The sequence below is a fragment of the Pan paniscus genome, chromosome 5 (assembly GCF_029289425.2).
Source record: "Pan paniscus chromosome 5, NHGRI_mPanPan1-v2.0_pri, whole genome shotgun sequence".
In the NCBI taxonomy this organism is placed as follows: Eukaryota; Metazoa; Chordata; class Mammalia; order Primates; family Hominidae; genus Pan; species Pan paniscus.
Window position 1 is genome coordinate 181,338,396 of NC_073254.2, and position 16,985 is coordinate 181,355,380.

Consider the following 16,985-nt stretch of genomic DNA (forward strand, 5'->3'; position numbering starts at 1 on the left):
TGACCTGTGCCCCAGCTGACTGCGTGTCACTCTCATCTCCAGGGAGGAAAGGTTCAGCGTGTGACTCCAAGATCAACCAAAGCCTTCAGAGCCCTGGCACATGCCAGGAAGCACTGGCTCCCAGGAGAACCAGAGCCTCTGGGGACAGGCACTGCAATGAGCAGTGGCCTCATGGGATCTTGAGTACATTTAAAAGGTTGAAAGCCTCTTTGTTAAAAAGACAATTCCATTACTTTCCCCAAAAAGACCAATTTTACATTTAAAAATGCCACCTTCGTGAATTTCTGCAAATTTCATTGACTTCAATTTAAACTCATTTCCTCTTGGACTGTGATAGGTGAGGATGAAAAATGCCCGGTCAGGAACCTTCTTCTGTTCCTTTCCTCTTTAAAAAGCAAATTCCACAGACTCCAGAAGGCTCTCAACATCATGTGTTATTTAAGAAAAAACAGAGAGATGAATGAGGTTTTTTTTTTTTCTGAAGGTCATTAAAGACAAAAGATGTTGCTGAACAATGAATATAAGGCAATGCCATCCCTTACCCCCTTCCAGGGTGGCAGAGATGAGCACCAGGCATCTCACCCACCGTCATGGGCCACAGCTCTCCAGTAGATGGCAAAGCTGTTCCCTGTGACATAGGGAGGGGGTTCCCTAGGAGGGTACAGGCTGGCAGCTCCCATCCGCCCCAGCCAGTGCCTGCCATGTGCCTGCCCCACTCGGTCCTCTCCTGGCACCTGCTCTCTCTAGCACCTTGCTTTGTGAGAATGTGCATAGCAATGGCACTGGCTGTTTCTGTGGTGTTTGGAGAAGAGAGGACTCAGGGCTTAAAGAAGCACTTTAGCAAGAATCCAGAAACCCCAAGGCCCCCACTGAGCAAGGCTCCCAAACTTCCAGTGAGAAGAGAAGAGGCATCGCCCTGGCCCCAGGCTCCCAGACCTGCCTATTTCACCTGTAAGTGGAGCCCCCGAAGACTCTAATCCTAAGCACAGTCTCCACCATCAGTGGCAGGGCGCAGACCCCCTTACACACAGCATTAGTTGTTTGGGTGTTCACAGTAATGAGTGAAGTCCTATAAATAGAATATCACTGATGAAATCAAGGGGAGGTGCGGTCCCTATGCTGCAGGTGGGATGGGCGTGCTGTTGACTTGCTTTCCCGCCGTCAGCGCTCCCGCCCTTATGCTCAGAGTTGTAAAGTGATCATGAATTCGGAAGCCTTTGGGAGCAAAACCCTAAATGGTGCTGAGATTAAATTCCCGCTCCATGAATGTCTCTTCCCGTCTGGGGGCTATGTCCTCTCTCTGGGCCTGGGTCCCTCCCTGCATGTGTTGTGGGGCTCACCTTCTCCCTCATCTGTGCCTGTCCCCGTGCCTGCTAGTGCTGGGCATCTGGGTGCTTCTCCAGCATCTCTGTGCATGACCCTGCTCTGCCAGCTCCTGCAACTCCATGCCCAACCCCATGAAGGTGCGGGTGACTTGCACCCCTAGAATGAGGCCTTTGCACATCACGAGCCAGGAAGGTATTAGAAGCCTGGTCCTTACTGCAGCTGGTCTGGGTCGTTTTAGGATGGTCAGGGTCCTGTTTCTGGAGCAGGTCTTGGGCCCCAGAGTCCCTGCTTTTGTGCCCCCAACATCTTCCAGGGGAAAGAGCAGAAGCTTTGAAAGCAGACTTAGGAGCTATTGTCCTCGGGCAAATCACTCAGCCAAACTGAGGCTCTGGGGGTTTATTTATAAAATGTGGATAATAATATCCTAAGGATTAGAAATTACGGAAATAAGGTGAACAGCACACGGAGTGAGCTCGTGGGTGTAATGCCACCAAGGGGCAAGCAGGGATTGGAAGGCACCCCCAAGTTCAATGGGCCTTCTGCTCTACCTCAGAGACTCCTGGTCCACGAATTATGAATGTTTGCACATTCTAAGCATGAACACTACCAGAAAGTACTTACAAAGCCTGGAAAATCACCAGCTGCCTCTAAACTACAGTTTGAATTCCAGGAGACTCTGGCACCTCAGAAAGCCTAGCCGTAAAGGTGGTAAGACAGGTGACCTGACAGTCAAGATGCACCGGCTCCCCATACCCTTCCTCCTGGGCGGGAGAAGAACCCTGCCATTCACCCCTGGTATCCATGACGGGGTTAGGACCATGACATTCTAAGGGGCGATCTCTCATCAGAGAGAATAAATCCACAAAGCTGTAACTCAGATCTCTGCCCAAGTTCTCCACATCAGAGAATGACAGTTACTAGAATGTTTGCTCTTGTTCCTAGAAATATATTTGCACACACACACACACGTGTACACACAAGAAGATATCAAGTTAGCACTGGGAGAATAAATAGGAAAACAAAAGGAGAAAACAGTGGGCAGGAGGCTATCTTCATCTGCCTCCAGGAACCAGACCCACTGAACCTTCTAGTTCCCTATGTCCTCCATGGCCTGATAGCCCCTGTCTCCAATCTTCTATATTCTAAACACCACGATTTTGTCTTCAGGGGCTACCAAAAAGCAAGGTGATTTCAGCAGCCCCCGTATCTGTTCTACAGGGCATTGTTCCCAGGTGCAAAACCTGATCTCCAAGTTCTGGTGCAAACTCTTAGGACCTTTCCTGGCCCCGGACCAACGTACACTGTGTACACTGTGATTCCTACGGAATACCTGAGTACCGCAGATGACTCTGATTCAGCTATGTGACACAGGCTCAACCGCTACACGCTGCAGTGTGTTGAAGACGACAAAAGTCAACTGAAGAGACCCAGTTCCAAAGGCATGCAAGCTACGTGCAAGAAGTCAAACTAGTTGGAAAAAAAAAAAAACTGAATTTCGGAATAATTCTGAATTTTGCAGTTCACTCTCTCACTTATGGACTCAAAGTTCTTAAGCCTTCAACGATCAAAATGCAGAGGTGATGTCTGCCTGTTAGCCAAGGAGGCAGTAGAGCATGGAATTAAGAAATATGGATGGGAGTGAAATCCAAATCTAATTACAGCTGTGTGACTCTGAGCCGAATATTAAGCTCTATATAACTTAGTTTTTAAAAAATGGAGTGTGGCACATCATCTATTCATGTTGCTGTAAGGATTAAATAAATGAATCATATATAAAATGGCCAGCAGGTAGCAATTGTTGAGTACCTCTTATGATTGCCCATAAGAAGCTGTTAAGCCTGACTCCAAGCAAGAATAAAAAGCAGTTTATTAGGACCATTTCATCAAGTAGAAACTCTGTTGATTCTTCTGCAAGTTCTGAATGACCAGGAGCAAAAAGACAAGTGGTGGGGCTGAACCAGAGAAATGTGTGAGGCAGGGGGGAATGCACTTCTGACTTACCCCCAACAGCCCAAAGCGTTCGGACAGGCTCCAGCCACACAGAAAGTCAATTTCAAACTTGTGGTTGAGAACCACGATGGCATTTTCCTTCCCATACTTGAGGTAGGCGCGCGGGTCCGTGAAGATGGTGCATTCCGTGCCCGACCACCACTCCAGCAGCATCACCAGCTCTGGAACAAACCACAACAGACAGATGTTTACTACATGCAGCCTTGTCCTGGGAGCCCTGCTGAGAGCAGGGCTCTGCCCTCCCAGCTAGGGGAGAAAGCAACTTCTACGGGCAAAGTTCTGGATTGTTGCAGCACAGACCTTGGTCCTTGAAAGGGTTCAGAAGCGGAAGGAAACACGAGAAAGACTTCACAACATTCTCCAGGGAAGAAGAGGAGGATGCCTGGAGAAGGTAAATGACTTACTCCTTGATTAAGTACCTTGGGGGAAAATAAATCAGAAAGCCAGAATCCGTCAAGAATTCATGCCCTTGTGTTTACAGAGCTCTGAAAGGCAGCGTGAGATGAGGTATTGAATTCTTAATATCCTGGAAAATGACTAATTGGGATACTTATAAACTCCATCAAAGAATATTAAATACCCAACTTTCCTCTCCCATTTCTGACACTTGAGGGCAGGGGAAGAATGGAGAACGGCAGACCCAGCCGCAGGAGCCCCAGCACCTGCAGGGCAGGGGGAGTGAGAGTCAGCCCACGGCAGGTCTGAAGAGAACTATTGAAATAGTCTTTGTAGGGGCTTGTGAAAAGAAAAAGATTCTTTCTTCAGGCAATGATGACCACTTGCAGTTTATTCTTCAGTGATGCCTCCCATCCAGGGAACCTATTCCCAATCTGGCAGGCTCAGGAAAAGCCTCTAGGGTAGAAACTGTCCAGAAAAACAGTTGAATGTGGGTGATGGACTTTGAAATGGACTCTTGAAGTTGACGGTGTTCAGTAGGGGGTGGGCGCCTGAGTGCTTTGCGAGGGTTGTCCCTCCTCCCCCTTTCTTTTGAGATGGAGTCTTGCTCTGTCACCCAGGCTAAGTGTAGTGGTGTGATCACGGCTCACTGCAGCCTCAACCTCCCAGGCTCAAGTGATCCTCCTACCTCAGCCTCCTGAGTAGCTGGGACTACAGGTGTGCACCACCATCTCCAGCTAATTTTTTTGTATTTTTTGTAGAGACGCAGTTTTGCCATGCTGCCTACTGGGTAGACTCCTGGGTTCAAGCAATCCTCCCACCTCAGCCTCCTAAAGTGCTGGGATTACAGGCGTGAGCTGCTGCACTGGGCCATGTGCCCCCCATTTTTAATCACTCGTTAGTGAAGCATGCATGCAGCAGAGGACTCACTCCCTCCCCACCCCATCCCTACCCTACAGGCAGGTGGATTTGGCCTTGACTCCAGTAAGCCTAGTGTTGTAGCTCAAGTGGCTGTCCTTGGAAACTTTTCTCCTCCAGGCTGGAAGCTGGAGGCTTGCTGTGGAGCACCAGAGCCCTCTAGAAGGCATCACAGTCTAGTTTTTACGCAGTGAGCACTGCGGGACTTTGGACAAATTAACCTCCTAACACGACAGTGCCTTCATCTTTGGAATGGGGTTGCCCCAAAGGGTTTTGTGAGCATAAAGCACCTAATACATAGTATGTGCTCAGCGTAGAGCACATTGTAAGTTCCCAGCAAACTGAAGCTATCAGTCTCCTTAAAAACGACGAAAACCACTCCCCTTCCTTCTCCAGAAATGAACAATAAAAAGTGTCTACCTATTTCTAGGAACTGAGAAAATATGAAGCTCCCATTCAGTTGTCCCACCAGGCCATAGCATTGCTGGAACCAGAAGCACAAGTCAAGGAATAGTGACGCATCCTGGGAGTTGGTTGTGGGGGCAGGAAGGCGGTGGGGGAGGGGTGCTAGGGTAACAACATGCAGCCTGGCAGGGCAGCCTGACAAAGGGACAGAGGGACAATTTGTTACCATGGGGTACAAAGATGCCTGTAGTGCTGGGCTGAGTTTTTCTAAGCCCGAGGATGGGAAGGATCAATCTATTCCATTACTGGCCAAGGGGCACAGATAAGCACCAAAGCACAACTCCACAGGGAGTCAGGGAGACAAAGCTGATGCTTCCAAGAGACTCACATTTCCTTTGTGTCACAGGCCAAATGCCTCTCTGTGGGACTCCTTCCTGCCTAAGGCCACTCTCACCACCCTCTACCCCATTCACATGTTCCCCAGTACCCTCCACAGCCCTATCACAGCTGTGACCACAGCGTGAGGTTCTCTCCCCTACTATAGAGCACGGGCGCCACGAGACAGCAACTGTACTGTTTGGTTCACCCCAAACTTAGCCTCGACTCCAAGACTCAGCAAGAGCCTGGCACATGGATGCTTTCAACAAATGCCGCGTGATTACCTAATGTGTTCAAGCACTCTGCGAGGTACAGGAGATGATTAAACATTAGATCAGATCCTGGCCCCCCTACAGCTTACTGTCCAGGGAAAAGACAGCTACACAACCACAAAACAACATGACAGGGAAAGGAGAAAGGCCTGCTAATAGGATGGCTGCTGAATATTGTCCTCATGGATTTGGGAGTCAGACACATCCAGGCTCCGATCCCGGTGGAGCCACTTACTAGTTGTGAGACTTCTGGCATGTTTCTCAATGTCCCCCTTCTCTGTAAAGTAGGGACAGGTAAATGCCGTTAGAGATGCTGTGGATATTAAATAAGAGCATGGACTCAAGGCACCTAGCATGACATGGGGCATAGCAGGCAATCAATAAATGGACAGCTTTTTAATTACTATTATATACATACAATTTTATCACACACAAAGGCTCTGTGACCACTGAAGGGGAGAGGAAGGGTGGGGAGGAGACAGAGGCAGATGGAGAGAAACCCAGAGAGAGAACATCACAGAGACTTCTGGGTTACCAGAGTAAGGAGTTATGATTTATGATTTCATTCTAAAGGCAATATAAAAACCACTGCAGCATTTTTAAATAGACACACACCAACATCCAATTTGCATCTGAAAAAAAAAATCACTCTGACTGAAACAAGAACAGACTGGAATAGGGAGGCCAGTTAGCGGGTGACTACATGAGCACAGCGAGAGGGGATGGTGCTGGGACCAGGTGGGGGAAGACCAAATTTCCCACTCACCTCAGCAGGCTGTTCACTAGACAACTAAACTCTGAACCTCACTGGATAAAAGAGCTTGATTTCCCTTTTTTGTTTTTTCCTTTCTTTTTTTTGAGATGGTGTGTCACTCTGTCATCCAGGCTGGAGTGCAGTGGCCCAATCATACATAGCTCACCGAAGCCTCAACCTCCTGGGCTCAAGCAATCCTTCCACCTTGGCCTCCCAAAGTGCTGGGATTATAGGCATGAGCCACCATGACTAGCCCATTTTCTTAATCAAATGATTTTGCTTCTTTTTTAATTCACAGAAACACATTTATACAGTCACATTGTAAAATGATTCAAACAACCCAGAAGTATGTACAAGAAAATACAAAATTCCTCTAACTAGCTTGAGGATGTGTTACGCTGGCCTGGACTACATTTCCCAAACTTCCCTTTCTTGGATGTTTCTGGTTAGAGGGCACCACAAGAGACACTCTTGGGAGGTTTGGAAGGTGAAAAGGAAATACCACCATTTTGTAGGTCACGCATGTTTTTGCCGATCTGCTGATTCACGTCTTCAGCACAAAGCAGCGGCTAGGCCTGCTACTGCTCCTCCTTCCCCTGGATCCCCAGGCAGCTTCTCTGAATCCCAGGCCAGGTGGTTGTATTTTGCTCTGTGACGAAGATCCCAGCTTCTGCAGGACATCCACACCATCAATGCCAGATGCAAAAGAACTGATGCAAGTTTTAGCCCATTCTCATGAGGCTCCAGCTTGTGCTTGGTGGTTCCAACATCTTGATCTCTCCCAGTTTATATCCATCGCCCCTTCCTGACCACCTGCCCTGTGGACTGCAAGCTCCAGCATCACATGCAGATACAACTTCCCTACAGAGACTGCTACACAAGCCCCCACAGCTGAATAAGGCCAATGAGATGATGTCTACATATCTCCCAGTGGTTTAGCTTCTTATTGAACCCTGACCGAGAGACACTTCCTCTTTACTGCCCCAACCTCCCTCCCTTCTCCAAGGTTAACCATTATGAACAGTTTGGAAAATAGTCTTATAGTTTTTTCCCCTACGCATTTATACACATGCGCGTGCACACGTGCACACACACACACACACACATACACATACTCAAAAAGCTTTGCCTTTAGTTGAATGGCTTACCAGCTGATGTTTTAGTTGGATGTTCTTATGTAAATATACTGCACATGACTTACAAATATCTCCATGAATTTAGGTTTCATTTCCTCTCCTGTGTGGTTGCTTTCAATGCTATCAGCCAGAGCCTTCTCTCTACAGCTGCACAGCCAGCTCCACCTGGCAGCCCCTTCTTGTGCTGAAGAGCCCTACAGGAGCTGCTTCCATTTGAGGTGGGATGTCTGTCATTCAAATTAGATGCCTCTTTTTACCATCATGCATCAAATGACAGGGCTTTCTAACTGCTCAGGACTCAGGGCATGCAGCATTTCAAGTATGTTCAGCCTGTCCTTCCACTCTCACCATTAGTTCACAGTGGCTGCAGATCTTGGAATTGCTCCACCTCGTTCTCTTCCCACAAGATTCTGTTCCTGTACGCTCACTCCATGGAAAGGGCAGTGTCACCTCCTTTCAAAGGACATATTATTTAGAACCTCCAATTTAACTCAGAAAGTTACCAGTGGGCACCTGAGCAATCCATCCTGACCAGAAGCTATCAGCAGGTGCTGCACAACAGAGATGCTTGTGAGAAAGCAGGGCTTTCTGTTGTTTAGTTAAGGGAAAATCACCTGTTGAGAGTTTCAGGTTGCAATCCTGTAACTAGCGTTACAATGCCAGGAGCCCTACGAGGGTAAATCTAAGAGAAGCAAAGATAAGGTATTTGCTGTTTGTCTTAGTCCATTTTATGCTGCTGTAACAGAATAGTTGAGACTGGGTAATTTACAAAGAACAGAGATTTATTTCTTATAGTTCTGGAGGCTGGGAAGTCCAAGGTCAAGAGGGCTGCATCTGGCAAGGTCCTTCTTGCTGTGTCATCCCATAGGGGAAGGCAGAAGGCAGAAGGGCAAGCAAGCATGTACTCAAGTGAGAGAAATAAGGGAAAGCGGCTGAACTCATCCACTTAGCAGGAACCCACTCTCTGAATAACTGACCCACTCCTGAAATAATGGCATTAACAAGGGCAAAGCCCTCATGACTTAATCACCTCTTAAAGGCCCCACATCTCAACACTGTTGCATTGGGAATTAAATTTCCAGCTGCACATGGTGGCTCACGCCTGTAATTCCAGCACTTTGGAAGGCCAAGGCGGGCAGATCACAAGGTCAGGAGATCAAGACCATCCTGGCTAACACAGTGAAACCCTGTCTCTACTAAAAATACCAAAAAAAAAAAAAAAAAAAATTAGCTGGGCATGGTGGCAGGCACCTGTAGTCCCAGCTACTCGGGAGTCTGAGGCAGGAGAATGGCGTGAACCCAGGAGGCTGCACTTGCAGTGAGCCAAGATCGCACCACTGCACTCCAGCCTGGGTGACAGAGCAAGACTCCATCTCAAAAAAAAAAAAAAAAAAAGTTTCCAACACATGAACTCTGGGGGACACATTCAGAACATAGCATCCCTGAAACATTTACCTTCTTGTCTAGGTATCCAAACTAACACACATTAAACAACCAGAAAAAGCAACCAAGGCTTTAACTTCATAAGAATTGGAGCCATTTGGTAGTTAATTGAAAAATAGTGTATCTGGGAATGAAAACAATGCATCAAATCACAATAAAAACAGGAGAAGAGGAAAGAGGGAAGGACTTATGACCTCCTAGAGAAAAGCCCAGAAGCTGTAAATGACCTGCACTAAGAGGAACCCTCAGTGGGAGAAGTGCAAGGAGGAAGGACATGGTCAGCAGAGATCCCAGGATCTGCAGATTCTGGGTCTTGCCCTTTAGGGTGAGTGAATACCCCAGCCACAGACATGTCCACTCAGGGCAGTGCCCACCACACCTGCCGAGCACAGGGGGCACCCCATCCAGGCCTGGGGTACACACAGACTGTGGGACTCATCACAGTGTGGAGAGGGCATCCCAAGGTGCACACACTACAGGGAATCCCAGAGAGCCAGGGCCACCAAAGAAGCCTGTCCCTAGCCAGGGCAGCTACCTGGGAAAGGCCAGCTGGACAGAAAGGCCACAGGACAGAAAGGGAAGCCTGCCACCCGCAGAGATGTGGTCAGGGCTTCTTCAATATCATATGGCAATTTTTGAAACTTTTGTCATATTTTTATTTTTTATTTATTATTATTATTATACTTTAAGTTCGAGGGTACATGTGCACAACATGCAAGTTTGTTACATATGTATACATGTGCCATGTTGGTGTGCTGCACCCATCAACTAGTCATTTACATTAGGTATATCTCCTAATGCTATCCATCCCCCCTCCCCCCACCCCACAACAGGCCCCAGTGTGTGATGTTCCCCTTCCTGTGTCCAAGTGTTCTCATTGTTCAATTCCCACCTATGAGTGAGAACATGCGGTGTTTGGTTTTCTGTCCTTGCAATAGTTTGCTCAGAATGATGGTTTCCAGCTTCATCCATATCCCTACAAAGAACATGAACTCATCCTTTTTTATGGCTGCATACTATTCCATGGTGTATATGTGCCAAATTTTCTTAATCCAGTCTATCATTGATGGACATTTGGGTTGGTTCCAAGTCTTTGCTATTGTGAATAGTGCCACAATAAACATATGTGTACATGTGTCTTTATAGCAGCATGATTTATAATCCTTTGGGTATATACCCAGTAATGGGATGGCTGGGTCAAATGTTATTTCTAGTTCTAGATCCTTGAGGAATCACCACACTGTCTTCCACAATGGTTGAACCAGTTTACAGTCCCATCAACAGTGTAAAAGTGTTCCTATTTCTCCACATCCTCTCCAGCACCTGTTGTTTCCTGGCTTTTTAATGATCGCCATTCTAACTGACATGAGATGGCATATCATTGTGGTTTTGATTTGCATTTCTCTGATGGCCAGTGATGATGAGCATTTTTTCATGTGTCTGTTGGCTGTATAAATGTCTTCTTTTGAGAAGTGTCTGTTCACATCCTTCGCCCACTTTTTGATGGGGTTGTTTGATTTTTTCTTGTAGATCTGTTTAAGTTCATTGTAGATTCTGGATATTAGCCCTTTGTCAGATGGGTAGATTGTAAAATTTTTCTCCCATTCTGTAGGTTGCCTGTTCACTCTGCTGTGCAGTTTCTTTTGCTGTGCAGAAGCTCTTTAGCTTAATCCGATCCCATTTGTCAATTTTGGCTTTTGTTGCCATTGCTTTTGGTGTTTTAGTCATGAAGTCCTTGCCCATGTCTATGTCCTGAATGGTATTGCCTAGGTTTTCTTCTAGGGTTTTTATGGTTGTAGGTCTAACATTTAAGTCTTTAATCTACCTTGAATTAATTTTTGTACAAGGTGTAAGGAAGGAATCCAGTTTCAGCTTTCTACATATGGCTAGCCAGTTTTCCCAGCACCATTTATTAAATAGGGAATCCTTTCCCCATTTCTTGTTTTTGTCAGGTTTGTCAAAGATCAGATGGTTGTAGATGTGTGGTATTATTTCTGAGGGCTCTGTTCTGTTCCATTGGTCTATATCTCTGTTTTGGTACCAGCACCATGCTGTTTTAGTTACTGTAGCCTTGTAGTACAGTTTGAAGTCAGGTAGTGTGATGCTTCCAGCTTTGTTCTTTCCGCCTAGGATTGTCTTGACTATGCGGGCTCTTTTTTGGTTCCATATGAACTTTAAAGCAGTTTTTTCCAATTCTGTGAAGAAAGTCATTGGTAGCTTGATAGGGATGGCATTCAATCTATAAATTACCTTGGGCAGTATGGCCATTTTCACGATATTTATTCTTCCTATCCATGAGCATGGAATGTTCTTCCATTTGTTTGTGTCCTCTTTTATTTTGTTGAGCAGTGGTTTGTAGTTCTCCTTGAAGAGGTCCTTCACATCCCTTGTAAGTTGGATTCCTAGGTATTTTATTCTCTTTGAAGCAATTGTGAATGGGAGTTCACTCATGATTTGGCTCTCTGTTTGTCTGTTATTGGTGTATAGGAATGCTTGTGATTTCTACACATTGATTTTGTATCCTGAGACTTTGCTGACGTTGTTTATCAGCTTAAGGAGATTTTGGGCTGAGATGATGGGGTTTTCTAAATATACAATCATGTCATCTGCAAACAGGGACAATTTGACTTCCTCTTTTCCCAACTGAATACCCTTTATTTCTTTCTCCTGCCTGATTGCCCTGGCCAGAACTTGCAACACTATGTTGAATAGGAGTGGTGAGAGAGGGCATCCCTGTCTTGTGCCAGTTTTGAAAGGGAATGCTTCCAGTTTTTGCCCATTCAGTATGATATTGACTGTGGGTTTGCCATAAATAGCTCTTATGATTTTGAGATACGTCCCATCAATACCTAGTTTATTGAGAGTTTTTAGCATGAAGCGCTGTTGAATTTTGTCAAAGGCCTTTTCTGCATCTCTTGAGATGATCATGTGGTTTTTGTCTTTGGTTCTGTTTATATGATGGATTTATGTTTATTGATTTGCATATGTTGAACCAGACTTGTATCCCAGGGATGAAGCCAACTTGATCGTGGTGGATAAGCTTTTTGATGTGCTGCTGGATTCGGTTTGCCAGTATTTTATGGAGAATTTTTGCATCGATGTTCATCAGGGATATTGGTCTAAAATTCTCTTTTTTTGTTGTGTCTCTGCCAGGCTTTGGTATCAGGATGATGCTGGCCTCATAAAATGAGTTAGGGAGGATTCTCTTTTTTTCTATTGATTGGAATAGTTTCAGAAGGAATGGTACCAGCTCCTCTTTGTACCTGGGGTAGAATTTGGCTGTGAATCCATCTGGTCCTGGACTTTTTTTGGTTGGTAGGCTATTAATTATTGCCTCAATTTCAGAACTTGTTATTGGTCTATTCAGGGATTCAACTTCTTCCTGGTGTAGTCTTGGAAAGGTGTATGTGTCCAGGAATTTATCCATTTCTTCTAGATTTTCTAGTTTATTTGCATAGAGGTGTTTATAGTATGCTCTGATAGTAGTTTGTATTTCCGTGGGATCGGTGGTGAAATCCCCTTTATCATTTTTTATTGCGTCTATTTGATTCTTCTCTCTTAGTCTTCTTAGTGGTCTATCAATTTTGTTGATCTTTTCAAAAAACCAGTTCCTGGATTCATTGATTTTTTTAAGGGTTTTTTGTATCTCTATCTCCTTCAGTTATGCTGTGATCTTAGTTATTTCTTGTCTTCTGCTAGTTTTTGAATGTGTTTGCTCTTGCTTCTCTAGTTCTTTTAATTGTGATGTTAGGGTGTCAATTTTAGATCTTTCCTGCTTTCTCTTGTGGGCATTTAGTGCTATAAATTTCCCTCTATGCGCTGCTTTAAATGTGTCCCAGAGATTCTGGTATGTTATGTCTTTGTTCTCATTGGTTTCAAAGAACATCTTTATTCCCACCTTCATTTTGTTATGTACCCAGTAGTCATTCAGGAGCCAGTTGTTCAGTTTCCATGTAGTTGAGTGGTTTTGAGTGAGTTTCTTAATCCTGAGTTCTAGTTTGATTGCACTGTGGTCTGAGAGACAGTTTGTTATAACTTCTGTTCTTTTACATTTGCTGAGGAGTGCTTTACTTCCAACTATGTGGTCAGTTTTGGAATAAGTGCAATGTGGTGCTGAGAAGAATGTATATTCTGTTGATTTGGGTGGAGAGTTCTACAGATGTCTATTAGGTCCACTTGGTGCAGAGCTGAGTTCAATTCCTGGATATCCTTGTTAACTTTCTGTCTCATTGATCTGTCTAATGTTGACAGTGGGGTGTTAAAGTCTCCCATTATTATTGTGTGGGAGTCTAAGTCTCTTTGTAGGTCTCTAAGGACTTGCTTTATGAATCTGGGTGCTCCTGTATTGGGTACATATATGTTTAGGATAGATAGCTCTTGTTGAATTGATCCCTTCACCATTATGTAATGGCCTTCTTTGTCTCTTTTGATCTTTGTTGGTTTAAAGTCTGTTTTATCAGAGACTAGGATTATAACCCCTGCTTTTTTTATTTGTTTTCCACTTGCTTGGTAGATCTTCCTCCATCCCTTTATTTTGAGCCTATGTGTGTCTCTGTACATGAGATGGGTCTCCTGAATACAGCACACTGATGGGTCTTGACTCTTTATCCAATTTGCCAGTCTGTGTCTTTTAACTGGAGCATTTAGCCCATTTACATTTAAGGTTAATATTGTTATGTGTGAATTTGATCCTGTCATTATGATGTTAGCTGGTTATTTTGCTCGTTAATTGATGCAGTTTCTTCCTAGGATCGATGGTCTTTATAATTTGGCATGTTTTTGTAGTGGCTGGTACCGGTTGTTCCATTCCATGTTTAGTGCTTCCTTCAGGAGCTCTTTGTAAGGCAGGCCTGGTGGTGACAAAATCTCTCAGCATTTGCTTGTCTGTAAAGGATTTTATTTCTCCTTTACTTATGAAGCTTAGTTTGGCTGGATATGAAATTCTGGGTTGAAAATTCTTTTCTTTAAGAATGTTGAATATTGGCCCCCACTCTCTTCTGGCGTGTAGAGCTTCTGCCGAGAGATCTGCTGTTAGTCTGATGGGCTTCCTTTTGTGGGTAAATTGATCTTTCTCTCTGACTGCCCTTAACATTTTTTCCTTCATTTCAACTTTGGTGAATCTGACAATTATGTGTCTTAGAGTTGCTCTTCTCGAGGAGTATCTTTGTGGCGTTCTCTGTATTTCCTGAATTTGAATGTTGGCCTGCCTTGATAGGTTGGGGAAGTTATCCTGGATAATATCCTGAAGAGTGTTTTCCAACTTGGTTCCATTCTCCCCGTCAGTTTCAGGTACATCAATCAGACGTAGATTTGGTCTTTTCACATAGTCCCATATTTCTTGGAGGGTTTGTTTGTTTCTTTTTACTCTTCTTTCTCTAAACTTCTCTTCTCGCTTCATTTCATTAAATTGATCTTCAATCACTGATATCGTTTCTTCCACTTGATCGAATCGGCCACTGAAACTTGTGCATGTGTCACGTAGTTCTCAAGCCATGGTTTTCAGCTCCATCAGGTCATTTAAGGTCTTCTCTATGCTGTTTATTCTAGTTAGCCATTCATCTAATCTTTTTTTCAAGGTTTTTAGCTTCTTTGCGATTGGTTCAAACATCCTCCTTTAGCTCGGAGAAGTTTGTTATTACTGATCGTCTGAAGCCTTCCTTTCTCAACACGTCAAAGTCATTCTCCGTCCAGCTTTCTTCCATTGCTGCGAGGAGCTGCATTCCTTTGGAGTAGAAGAGGCACTCTGATTTTTAGAATTTTCAGCTTTTCTGCTCTGGTTTCTCCCCATCTTTGTGGTTTTATCTACCTTTGGTCTCTGATGATGGTGACGTACAGATGGAGTTTTGGTGTGGATGTCCTTTCTGTTTGTTAGTTTTCCTTCTAACAGTCGGAACCCTCAGCTGCAGGTCTGTTGGAGTTTGCTGGAAGTCCACTCCAGTCCTGTTTATCTGGGTATCACCAGTGGAGGCTGCAGAACAGCAAATATTACAGAACAGCAAATGTTGCTGCCTGATCCTTCCTCTGGAAGCTTCGTCTCAGAGGGGCACCTGGCTGTATGTGGTGTCAAATGGCCCCTACTGGGAGGTGTCTCCCAGTTAGGCTACTCGGGGGTCAGGGACCCACTTGAGGAGGCAGTCTGTCCATTCTCAGATCTCAAACTCTGTGCTGGGAGAACCACTACTCTCTTCAAAGCTGTCAGACAGGGACGATTAAGTCTGCAGAAGTTTCTGCTGCCCTGCCCCCAGAGGTGGAGTCTACAGAGGCATGCAGGCCTCCTTGAGCTGCGGTGGGCTCCACCCACTTCAAGCTTCCCAGCCGCTTTGTTTACCTACTCAAGCCTCAGCAATGGCGGATGCCCCTCCCCGAACCTCGCTGCCGCCTTGCAGTTCAATCAGACTGCTGTGCTAGCAATGAGCAAGGCTCCGTGGGCGTGGGACCCTCTGAGCCAGACACGGGATATTATCTCCTGGTGTGCCATTTGCTAAGATTGTTGGAAAAGCACAGTATTAGGGTGGGAGTGAACCGATTTTCCAGGTGCTGTCTGTCACCGCTTCCCTTGGCTAGGAAAGGGAATTCCCCAACCCCTGCACTTCCCGGGTGAGGCGATGCCCCGCCCTGCTTCAGCTCACACTCGCGTGGGCTGCACCCACTGTCCGACAAGCCCCAGTGAGATGAACCTGGTACCTCAGTTGGAAATGCAGAAATCACCCATCTTCCGCTTCACTCACACTGGGAGCTGTAGACTGGAGCTGTTCCTATTCGGCCATCTTGCCATGGTTGATCACTTTTGTCATATTTTTAAAATTTCAGTTTGCCCAATTTTGCAGATGTTGTTTTGACTGTGCTGCTCTCTGAGGGCTCAGTGAATGCCATCTCTCTACAAAGCAGTCACACTCGTATTCTGCTCTTGCAGCCACATCTGGCTTTGACCAGTTGCTGCTGCCTGTTCTACAAACCCCACCTGGAAATCTCACAGAGCTGGTGCCCAGTTCCTCAGGGTGATGACCAGAGAGGGTGCAGAACGCAGTAGGTGACCTCTGCAAAGCCCCAAACCATTGCTTGCTATTTAACCATTGCCTGCTATTCAACCACTGCCTGCCATTTAACCATTGCCTGCTATTTAACCATTGCCTGCTATTCAGAGGCTGACTGAAGAACAAAACTCAGGGGGCCATAAAGAGGTTACTAATAGGAAAAAGATGGCAACTAATGTTTACTGAGTTCGTTTCCAACATGCATGGGTTGTGGCCCATGCCCCCAGAGTTAAGATGTGTGTGGCTGGGAGCTGAATCCAGACACAAGGGCCCAGCACCACTCTCTAAGGTTGGTGAAGACACTAAAAGCCATGATTATATAAAACATGATTGCAGCGCAGGGGGCTACAGAAGGGAAATAAAAGGAAGATCAGCGTATACAATCACACCTTGACCTCAGGCAGAGCTGTGGTCAGTTCCTTACCTACGACATAAAGATAAAATGCCCAACTCAAAGGTTTGGTGTGAAGAGCAGATGCTAAAATATTTAAAGCACTGAAATATGCACCCTGCACCAGCCAGTACATTTTTCTTCTCCTGATTTCTACTACATTTGACCTTTGAACAACATGGGTTCAGACTTCGTTGGTCCACTTATATACAGATTTTCTTCCGCCTCTGCCACCCCTGAGACAGCAAGACCAACCCCTCTTCCTGGCCTCCTCAGCCTACCCAACATGGAGACAACAAGGATGAAGACCTCTATGATGATCCACTTCCACTTATGAATAGTACATACATTTTCTCTTTTTGATGACTTGCTTAATCATGTTTTCTTTTCTCTAGCTTACTTTAGAAGAATACCAGATATAACACATATACAAAATACATGTTAATCAACTGTTTGTTATTGGTAAGGCTTCCAGTCAACTGTAGGCTATTAGTAGTTAAGTTTTAGGAGTCAAAAGTTACA

General features: G+C 45.3%; 1 protein-coding gene across 2 annotated transcripts in view; it reads right to left on the reverse strand.

Moving 5' to 3' along the window:
• AGPAT4 (1-acylglycerol-3-phosphate O-acyltransferase 4) overlaps positions 1 to 16,985 on the reverse strand; it is a 144,889-nt gene that overhangs the window by 33,210 nt on the left and 94,694 nt on the right. For both annotated transcript variants that reach the window (XM_008973633.6, XM_003820239.6), the window contains one exon: positions 3,328 to 3,497. In XM_008973633.6, the coding sequence (XP_008971881.2) occupies positions 3,328 to 3,497 (170 nt within the window). The remainder of the gene's footprint in view (positions 1 to 3,327; positions 3,498 to 16,985) is intronic.